The 11633-nt window shown below is 59.0% G+C and overlaps 1 protein-coding gene across 1 annotated transcript; it reads right to left on the bottom strand.

The window, feature by feature from the left end:
* Positions 1–73: 73 nt before the first annotated feature.
* Positions 74–10244, bottom strand: LOC130604697 (cleavage and polyadenylation specificity factor subunit 1-like; the record flags this gene model as incomplete). The annotated part of the gene is made up of 5 exons (XM_057419430.1): positions 74–158; positions 1195–1285; positions 4055–4171; positions 5102–5254; positions 10098–10244. Coding segments are annotated over 5 exons (593 nt in total), but the record flags the coding sequence as incomplete, so codon positions are not given.
* Positions 10245–11633: the final 1389 nt, after the last annotated feature.

Below are 11633 nucleotides of genomic sequence, written 5' to 3'. Positions count from 1 at the left end.
TTGGGGTGTTTTGGTGTGTTTTGGTGTGTTTTGGGGGTATTTTGAGGTGATTTTGGGGTGTTTTGGGGCTCACCTGGTGTTGGGGATGGTCTCCCAGCTCACGGGCGAGATGAGCTGGATGGAGAAGGCCTCTTGCTGGGGGTGCACGTAGCGCTCGTCTGGGGGGGCAAAGGGGGTAAGGGGGGGCACAAATGGGGCACAAAGGGGGTACAAAGGGGGGGGTCCCAAAAGGGGGGTCCCAAAGGGGGGGTACAAAAGGGGGGGGGGTCCCAAAGGGGGGTACAAAGGGGGGGGTACAAAAGGGGGTCCCAAAGCCCAATGGGGAGGTCCCAAGGGGGGGGTCCCAAAGGGGGGTCCCAAAGGGGGGGGGGGGTCCCAAAGGAGGGTCCCCAAGAGGGGGTCCCAAAGGGGGGGTCCCAAAGGGGGGGGTCCCAAAGGGGGGGTCCCCAAGGGGGGGTCCCAAGGGGGGGTCCAAAGGGGGGTCCCAAGGGGGGGGGGGGGAAAGGGGGGGTACAAAGGGGGGTCCCAAAGGGGGTCCCAAAGGGGGGTCCCAAAGGGGGGGGTCCCAAAGGGGGGGTCCCAAAGGGGGGTCCCAAAGGGGGGGGTCCCAAAGGGGGGGGGTCCCAAAGGGGGGGGTCCAAAGGGGGGGTCCCAAAGGGGGGGTCCCAAGGGGGGGTCCAAAGGGGGGGGTCCAAAGGGGGTCCCAAAGGGGGGGGGTCCCAAAGGGGGGTCCCAAAGGGGGGGGTCCTAAAGGGGGGGTCCCAAAGGGGGGTCCCAAAGGGGGGGGTCCCAAAGGGGGGGGTCCCAAAGGGGGTCCCAAAGGGGGGTCCCAAGGGGGTATTGGGGGGGGTCCCAAAGGGGGGTCCCAAAGGGGGGGTACAAAGGGTGGGTCCCAAAGGGGGGGGGTCCCAAAGGGGGGGGGGGGGGATCCCAAAGGGGGTCCAAAGGGGGGGTCAAGGGGGGGGTCCAAAGGGGGGTCCAAGGGGGAGTCCAAAGGGGGGGTCCCAAAGGGGGGTCCAAAGGGGGGCGTACAAGGGGGGGTCCAAGGGGGGGTCCAAGGGGGAGTCCAAAGGGGGGGGTCCAAAGGGGGGTCCCACAGGGGGGTCCCAAAGGGGGGGTACAAAGGGTGGGTCCCAAAGGGGGGGGGTCCCAAAGGGGGGGTCCCAAAGGGGGGGTCCAAGGGGGGGTCCCCACCACGCTCGATGCTCTCGAACTCCTTCTCCTCCCCCGTCATGCGCGGGATGCGGGTGCAGGGGTTGATGACGCTCGTGGCCACCGCGTACACCTGGGGGGGGGCAAAGGGGGCAGAGGTGAGTGGGGGGGCAATGGGGGGTGGGGGGGGGGGGGGGCATGGAGGGGATAGGGGGCAATGGGGATGGGGGGATTGGGGGGCTGGGGGGGAACTGGGGTGGGGGGGAAGTGGGGGGGCATGGAGGGGATGGGGGATGGAGGGCGTGGGGGGGGTCAGGGGATAGGAGGGATTGGGGGGTGGGGGGGAACTGGGGGGGGCCATGGAGGGGATGGGGGATGGAGGGGATGGGGGGCACTGGGGATGGGGGGTGTGGAGGGGATGGGGGGGCACTGGGGGTGGGGGGGATTGGGGGGCTGGGGGGGAACTGGGGTGGGGGGGAAGTGGGGGGGCATGGAGGGGATGGGGGGATGGAGGGTGTGGGGGGGGTCAGGGGATAGGAGGGATTGGGGGGTGGGGGGGAACTGGGGGGGGCCATGGAGGGGATGGGGGGCAAAGGGGATGGGGGGGATTGGGGGGCTGGGGGGGGAACTGGGGTGGGAGGGAAGTGGTGGGGGCATGGAGGGGATGGGGGATGGAGGGGATGGGGGGGTCAAAAGATGGGGGGGATTGGGGGTGGGGGGAACTGGGGGGGGCACTGGGGGGGGGCATGGAGGGGATGGGGGGCAATGGGGATGGGGGGATTGGGGGGCTGGGGGGGAACTGGGGTGGGGGGGCACTGGGGGTGGGGGGGTAGGGGGGGATGGTGGGGATTTGGGGGCACTGGGGGGGCATGGAGGGGATGGGGGGGCACTGGGGGTGGGAGGGATGGGGTGGATGGGGGGGATGGAGGGGGATGGGGGGCAATGGGGATGGGGGGGCAATGGGGATGGGGGGGTGGAGGGGACGGGGGGCACTGGGGATGGGGGGGCACAGAGGGGATGGGGGGCACAGGGGATGGGGGGTCACAAGGGATGGGGGGGCATGGAGGGGATGGGGGGGTCAATGGGGATGGGGGGGTGGAGGGGACGGGGGGCACTGGGGATGGGGGGGGCACAAAGGGGATGGGGGGGAGAGAGGGGAGCTGAGGATGAGGAGGATGAGGAGGAAGAGGAGGAGGAGATGGAGGAGGAGAAGACAATGGAGGATGAGGAGGGGATGAAGGAGCTGAAGATGAGGGTGAAGATGAGGAGGATGATGAAGATGAAGATGATGAAGATGAGGAAGATGAGGATGAAGATGAAGAAGATGAGGATGAGGATGGAGGATGAGGATAAAGATGAGGATGAGGATGAGGATGAGGATGAGGATGAGGATGAAGATGAGGATGAGGATGAAGATGAGGATGAGGATGAGGATGAAAATGAGGATGAGGATGAAGATGAAGATGAGGATGAGGATGGAGGATGAAGATGAATATGAGGATGAAGATGATGAAGCTAAGGGGGGGTGAAGATGAGGATGAAGATGAGGAAGAGGATGAGGATGAGGGATGAAGATGAGGAGGATGATGAAGATGAAGATGAGGATGAAGATGAGGAGGATGATGATGAGGATGGAGGATGATGAAGATGAAGATGACGATGAAGATGATGATGAAGATGATGAAGAGGATGAGGATGAGGATGAAGGATGAGGATGAGGATGATGAGGAAGATGAAGATGAGGAAGATGAAGATGAGGATGAGGATGATGAAGATGATGAGGATGAAGGATGAGGATGAGGAGGATGATGAGGATGAAGATGAAGATGAGGATGAAGATGAGGATGAGGATGTAGATGAGGATGATGAGGATGAGGATGAGGAGGATGAAGATGAGGATGAGGATGAAGATGAGGAGGATGATGAGGAAGATGAGGATGAGGATGAGGATGAAGATGAGGATGAGGATGATGAAGATGAAGATGATGAGGATGAAGGATGAGGAGGAGGATGATGAGGATGAAGATGATAAAGATGAGGAAGATGAGGATGAGGATGATGAGGATGAGGATGAAGGATGAGGATGAGGATGATGAGGATGAGGATGAAGGATGAAGATGAGGATGAGGATGAAGATGAGGATGATGAAGATGAGGATGAAGATGAGGAGGATGAGGATGATGAGGATGAGGATGAAGGATGAAGATGAGGATGAGGATGAAGATGAGGATGATGAAGATGAGGATGAAGATGAGGAGGATGAGGATGATGAGGATGAGGATGAAGATGAGGATGATGAGGATGAGGATGAAGATGAGGATGATGAAGATGAGGATGAGGATGAAGATGAGGATGAGGATGAGGATGAGGATGAAGATGAGGATGAGGATGAGGATGAGGATAAGGATGAGGATGAAGATGAGGATGAGGATGAGGATGAAGATGAGGATGAGGATGATGAGGATGAGGATGAGGATGAAGATGAGGATGATGAAGATGAAGATGAGGACGATGAGGATGAGGATGAAGATGATGAGGATGAGGATGAAGATGATGAGGATGAGGATGAGGATGAAGATGAGGACGAGGATGAGGAGGATGAGGATGAAGATGATGAGGATGATGAGGATGAAGATGAGGATGAGGATGAAGATGAGGATGAAGATGAGGATGAAGATGATGAGGATGAGGATGATGAAGATGAGGATGAGGATGAAGATGAGGATGAAGATGAGGATGAAGATGAGGATGAGAATGAAGATGATGAAGAGGATGAGGATGAGGATGAAGATGAGGATGAAGATGAGGATGATGAGGATGATGAAGATGAGGATGAGGATGAAGATGAGGATGAGGATGAAGATGAGGATGAGGATGAGGATGACGATGAAGGCCCCCCCACCTTTGACTCCACATGATAGGCCACGTAGTGCGCGGTGCAGCGCAGCGGGATCTTGCGCACGGGCCAGGGCGCGTCGTACGAGAGGCAGGCGGGGAGGACGCTGATGCGGAGCTCGCCCTGCACCCACACAGCACCCAATGGGCGCCCATGGCACCCAATGGGCACCCATGGCACCCACACAGCACCCAATGGGCGCCCATGGCACCCAATGGGCACCCATGGCACCCACACAGCACCCAATGGGCACCCATGGCACCCACACAGCACCCAATGGGCGCCCATGGCACTCACACAGCACCCATGGCACCCACAGCACCCACACAGCACCCATAGCACCCACAGCACCCACACAGCACCCATAGCACCCACAGCACCCACACAGCACCCATAGCACCCACACAGCACCCAATGGGCGCCCACACAGCACCCATGGCACCAACACAGCACCCAATGGGCACCCACACAGCACCCATAGCACCCACACAGCACCCAATGGGCACCCACACAGCACCCATGGCACCCACACAGCACCCAATGGGCACCCACACAGCACCCATAGCACCCACACAGCACCCAATGGGCACCCACACAGCACCCAATGGGTGCCCATGGCACCCACACATCACCCAATGGGCGCCCATGGCACCCACACAGCACCCAATGGGCACCCACACAGCACCCATGGCACCCACACAGCACCCAATGGCACCCCCCCAGCCCCATAGACCCCCCCAGCCCCATAGACCCCCCCCAGCCCCATAGACCCCCCCTGCCCCATAGACCCCCCCACCCCAATAGACTCCCCCCAGCCCCATAGACCCCCCCCAGCCCCATAGACCCCCCCAGCCCCATAGACCCCCCCTGCCCCATAGCCCCCCCCAGCCCCATAGACCCCCCCATTCCCCCCCCAGCCCCATAGACCCCCCCTGCCCCATAGACCCCCCCCAGCCCCATAGACCCCCCCTGCCCCATAGACCCCCCCCAGCCCCATAGACCCCCCCAGCCCCATAGACCCCCCCAGCCCCATAGCCCCCCCCAGCCCCATACCTGCCGGTTGAAGTAGAGGAAGCCCTTGGGGCAGTTGACGTTGTGGAAGGGGGCGAAGGACTCGACGGCGCCATCGATGGTCATGGGGTGCAGGCGCAGCGCCCCCCGGCTCGTCACCAGCAGCCAATGGGGACAGGGGCCGCAGATGAACACCTGGGGGGCGGCGCGGTCCATTGAGACCCATGGAGACCCATAGAGACCCATAGAACCCATTGAGACCCATAGGGATCCATAGAGACCCATAGAACCCATAGAACCCATTGAGACCCATAGAGACCCATAGAGACCCATGGAGACCCATAGAACCCATTGAGACCCATAGAACCCACTGAGACCCATAGGGATCCATAGAACCCATTGAGACCCATAGAGACCCATAGAACCCATTGAGACCCACTGAGCCCCATAGAGACCCATTGAGACCCATAGAACCTATAGAGGCCCATTGAGCCCCATAGAACCCATTGAGCCCCATTGAGCCCCATAGAGACCCATTGGGACCCATAGAGACCCATAAAACCCATAGAGACCCATTGACCCCCATTGCCCCCATTGCCACCCATTGATGCCCACTGATCTCCGTTGCCACCCATTGCCACCCACTGCCCCCCATTGATCCCCATTGCCCCCATTGATCCCCATTGCCACCCACTGACCCTATTGATCCCCATTGCTCCCCATTGCTCCCCTTTGCCCCCATTGATCCCCATTGCCACCCACTGACCCTATTGATCCCCATTGCTCCCCATTGATCCCCATTGCCCCCATTGATCCCCATTGCCACCCACTGACCCTATTGATCCCCATTGCTCCCCATTGATCCCCATTGCCCCCCATTGATCCCCATTGCCCCCATTGATCCCCATTGCCACCCACTGACCCTATTGATCCCCATTGCTCCCCATTGCTCCCCATTGCCCCCATTGATCCCCATTGCCACCCACTGACCCTATTGATCCCCATTGCTCCCCATTGATCCCCATTGCCCCCCATTGATCCCCATTGCCACCCACTGACCCTATTGATCCCCATTGCTCCCCATTGCCCCCCATCCCCATTGCCCCCATTGATCCCCATTGCCCCCATTGATCCCCATTGCCAACCTCGGACCCTATTGATGCCCTTTGCTCCCACTTGTTCCCCTTTGCCCCCATTGATCCCCATTGCCACCCACTGACCCTATTGATCCCCATTGCTCCCCATTGATCCCCATTGCCCCCCATTGATCCCCATTGCCACCCACTGACCCTATTGATCCCCATTGCTCCCCATTGCCCCCCATTGATCCCCATTGCCACCCATTGACCCTATTGCTCCCCATTGCCCCCATTGCCACCCACTGAACCCCACTGATCTCCATTGACACCCATCGCCTTCCATCGCCCCCCACTGATCCCCATTGACCCCGACTGACTCCCATTGAGCCCCATTGCCCCCCATTGAGCCCCATTGGCCCCACTGACACCCACTGATGCCCATTGACCTCCGCTGACACCCATTGACACCCATTGCCACCCACTGATCCCTGTTGACAGCCATTGCCCTCAATTGCCCATTGATCCCCATTGGCCCCATTGATCCCCATTGCACCCTATTGGCCCCATTGACACCCACTGACTCCCACTGACCCCCACTGCCACCCATTGACCCAGATTGACTCCCATTGACCCCCATTGACCCCGTTTGACTCCCATTGACCCCCCATTGCCACTCATTGACCCCCATTGCCACCCATTGACCCCGATTGTCTCCCATTGACCCCCATTGCCACCCACTGACCCCGACTGACTCCCATTGACCCCCATTGGCTCCCATTGACCCCCATTGCCACCCATTGACCCCCACTGCCACCCATTGACGATTGACGCCCATTGACCCCCATTGCCACCCATTGACCCCGACTGACTCCCATTGACCCCGACTGACGGCCATTGACCCCCATTGACACCCACTGCCCCACTGACCTCCACTGACACCTACTGCGACCCATTGACACCCATTGAGCCTCACTGTCCCCACTGACACCCATTGATGCTCATTGATCTCCACTGCCCCCATTGCCCCCCATTGACCTCTGTTGACACCCACTGACACCTATTGCTACCCATTGAGCCTCACTGCCCCCACTGACACCCATTGACACCCATTGATCTCCATTGCCCCCACTGACACCCATTGATGCTCTTTGATCTCCATTGCCCCCACTGACACCCATTGATCTCTGTTGACACCCATTGACACCTATTGCTACCCATTGACACCCACTGATCCCCACTGCCCCCACTGACACCCACTGATCTCCACTGCCCCCACTGACACCCACTGATCTACGTTGACACCCATTGACACCTATTGCTACCCATTGATCCTCACTGCCCCCACTGACACCCACGGATACCCATTGATCTCCATTGACACCATTGACACCCATTGATCTCTGTTGCCCCCCATTGATCCCCATTGACACCCATTGATCTCCATTGCCCCCACTGACACCCATTGATCTCTGTTCCCCCCATTGATCCCCATTGACACCCATTGATCTCCATTGCCCCCATTGATCCCCATTGACACCCATTGATCTCCGTTGCCACCCATTGACACCCACTGATCTCCGTTGCCACCCACTGACACCCACTGATCTCCATTGCCACCCATTGCCACCCACTGATCTCCGTTGCCCCCATTGATCCCCATTGACACCCATTGATCTCCGTTGCCACCCATTGACACCCACTGATCTCCGTTGCCACCCATTGACACCCACTGATCTCCATTGCCCCCATTGACACCCATTGAAGCCCACTGATCCCCATTGACACCCACTGATCTCCATTGCCCCCATTGATCCCCATTGACACCCATTGATCTCCGTTGCCACCCATTGACACCCATTGATCTCCGTTGCCACCCATTGACACCCACTGATCTCTGTTGCCACCCATTGACACCCACTGATCTCCGTTGCCCCCATTGATCCCCATTGACACCCATTGATCTCCGTTGCCACCCATTGACACCCGCTGATCTCCGTTGCCACCCATTGACACCCATTGATCTCCGTTGCCCCCATTGATCCCCATTGACACCCATTGATCTCCGTTGCCACCCATTGACACCCATTGATCTCCGTTGCCACCCATTGACACCCATTGATCTCCGTTGCCACCCATTGACACCCATTGATCTCCGTTGCCACCCATTGATCCCCATTGATCTCCGTTGCCACCCATTGACACCCATTGATCTCCGTTGCCACCCATTGCCACCCATTGATCTCCGTTGCCACCCACTGACACCCACTGATCTCTGTTGCCACCCATTGCCACCCATTAATCGCCGTTGCCACCCATTGACACCCACTGATCTCCGTTGCCACCCATTTGACACCCATTGATCTCCGTTGCCACCCATTGACACCCATTGATCTCCGTTGCCACCCATTGACCCCCACTGATCTCCGTTGCCACCCATTGCCACCCATTGATCTCTGTTGCCACCCATTGATCCCCATTGATCTCCGTTGCCACCCATTTGACACCCATTGATCTCCGTTGCCACCCATTGACACCCATTGATCTCCGTTGCCACCCATTGCCACCCATTGATCTCCGTTGCCACCCATTGATCCCCATTGATCTCCGTTGCCACCCATTGACACCCATTGATCTCCGTTGCCACCCATTGACACCCATTGATCTCCGTTGCCACCCATTGATCCCCATTGATCTCCGTTGCCACCCATTGACACCCATTGATCTCCGTTGCCACCCATTGATCCCCATTGATCTCCGTTGCCACCCATTGACACCCATTGATCTCCATTGACCCCATTGACACCCATTGATCTCCATTGACCCCATTGACACCCATTGATCTCCGTTGCCACCCATTAACACCCATTGATCTCCATTGCCACCCATTGATCCCCATTGATCTCCGTTGCCACCCATTGATCCCCATTGATCTGCGTTGCCACCCATTGATCCCCATTGATCTCCGTTGCCACCCATTGACACCCATTGATCTCCGTTGCCACCCATTGATCCCCACTGACACCCATTGATCTCCGTTGCCCCTATTGATCCCCATTAACACCCATTGATCTCCGTTGCCACCCATTGATCCCCATTGATCTCCGTTGCCACCCATTGATCTCCATTGACCCCATTGACACCCATTGATCTCCATTGACCCCATTGACACCCATTGATCTCCGTTGCCACCCATTCACACCCATTGATCTCCGTTGCCACCCATTGATCCCCATTGATCTCCGTTGCCCCCCATTGACACGCATTGATCTCCGTTGCCACCCATTGACACCCATTGACCTCCGTTGCCCCCATTGACACCCACTGATCTCCGTTGCCACCCATTGACACCCATTGATTTCCCTTGCCACCCATTGACACCCATTGATCTCTGTTGCCCCCACTGACACCCATTGATCTCCGTTGCCCCTATTGATCCCCATTGACACCCACTGATCTCCGCTGCCACTCACTGACACCCATTGATCTCCGTTGCTACCCATTGATCCCCATTGATCTCCGTTGCCACCCATTGACACCCATTGATCTCCGCTGCCACCAGACACCCATTGATCTCCATTGCCACCCATTGACACCCATTGATCTCTCTTGCCCCCATTGATCCCCACTGACACCCATTGATCTCCGTTGCCACCCATTGACACCCATTGATCTCCGTTGCCACCCATTGACACCCATTGATCTCCGTTGCCACCCATTGACACCCATTGATCTCCGTTGCCACCCATTGACACCCATTGATCTCCGTTGCCACCCATTGATCCCCATTGATCTCCGTTGCCACCCATTGATCCCCATTGATCTCCGTTGCCACCCATTGACACCCATTGATCTCCATTGACCCCATTGACACCCATTGATCTCCGTTGCCACCCATTGACACCCATTGATCTCCATTGCCACCCATTGCCCCCCATTGCCCCCCATGGCCGTTCCCTCACCCCGGAGTAGCCGTAGATGTCCTCGAAGTAGCGGAAGCGAGCGACGCGGGCGCGCGGGCCCCCCGGCTCCTCGGGAACCCCGGGAGCCTCCGGCTTCTTCTTGGAGGGCTTGGGCTTCCGCTCCCGGAAGTTGATGTTGTGGGGGACCTGGAATGGGAATGGGGTGCGGATGGGGTGGGGTTGGGTGGGGATGGGGTGGGGATGGGGTGGGGATGGGGTGGGGATGGGGTGGGGATGGGGTGGGGATGATGGGGTTGGGATGGGGTGGGGTGGGGATGGGGTGGGGATGATGGGGATGGGGTGGGGATGATGGGGATGGGGTGGGGATGATGGGGATGGGGTGGGGATGGGGTGGGGATGGGGTGGGGATGATGGGGATGGGGTGGGGATGGGGTGGGGATGATGGGGATGGGGTGGGGATGATGGGGATGATGGGGATGGGGTGGGGATGATGGGGATGGGGTGGGGATGGGGATGGGGTGGGGATGGGGTGGGGATGGGGGTGGGGTGGGGGGGGGGGTGGGGATGGGGTGGGGATGATGGGGATGGGGTGGGGATGGGGTGGGGATGGGACAGGATGGGATGCGGATGATGGGGATGGGGGAATGGCGAATGGTCGAATGGGGGAATGGGAATGGGATCGGAATGGGAATGGGGATGGGAATGGGGGAATGGGAATGGCATTTGGACTGGAATAGGGATGGGGAGGGGGATGGGGGAATGGGAATGGGGATGAAGGAATGGGAATGGGAATGGGGAATGGGAATGGGGGAAAGGTGATCGGGGAATGCGAAGGGTCAAAAGGGGGAATGGGAATGGGGATGGGAATGGGGGAATGGGAATGGGGATGGGAATGGGGGGGGAATGGGAATGGCATTTGGACTGGAATAGGGATGGGGATGGGGATGGGGGAATGGGAATGGGGATGAAGGAATGGGAATGGGAATGGGGAATGGGAATGGGGGAATGGGGATGGGGGAATGCGAATGGTCGAATGGGGGAATGGGAATGGGGATGGGAATGGGGGAATGGGAATGGGGATGGGAATGGGAATGGGGGAATGGGAATGGCATTTGGATTGGAATAGGGATGGGGATGGGGATGGGAGAATGGGAATGGGGATGAAGGAATGGGAATGGGGAATGGGAATGGGGGAATGGGGATGGGAATGGGGGAATGGGACTGGGGATGGGAATGGGGGAATAGGATAGGCATAGGGATTGGAATAGGGATGGAGATGGGAATGGGGATGGGATGGGGATGGGAATGAGGGAATGAGGGATTGGAATAGGATGGGGATGGCATGGGGATGGGATTGGAATAGGGATGGGGATGTGGGTCGGGATGGGGATGGGTGGGGATGGGTAGGGGGGGGGGGGGTGGGGATGGGATGGGGGTGGGGGTGGGGGTGGGGGTGGGGATGGGGGTGGGGTGGGGGTGGGGGAGGGGATGGGGGGGGGTGGGGGTGGGGGTGGGGTGGGGATGGGGGTGGGGGTGGGGGTGGGGGTGGGGGTGGATGTGGGTGGGGGTGGGGGT

This window comes from Pezoporus wallicus, unplaced genomic scaffold (assembly GCF_028554395.1).
Source record: "Pezoporus wallicus isolate ANWC-B61680 ecotype Strahan unplaced genomic scaffold, APGP_CSIRO_Pwel_v1 contig_14121, whole genome shotgun sequence".
Classification (NCBI taxonomy): Eukaryota; Metazoa; Chordata; class Aves; order Psittaciformes; family Psittacidae; genus Pezoporus; species Pezoporus wallicus.
Note: the sequence above shows the minus strand (reverse complement) of the source record. Positions and strands in the feature narration are given on the sequence as shown.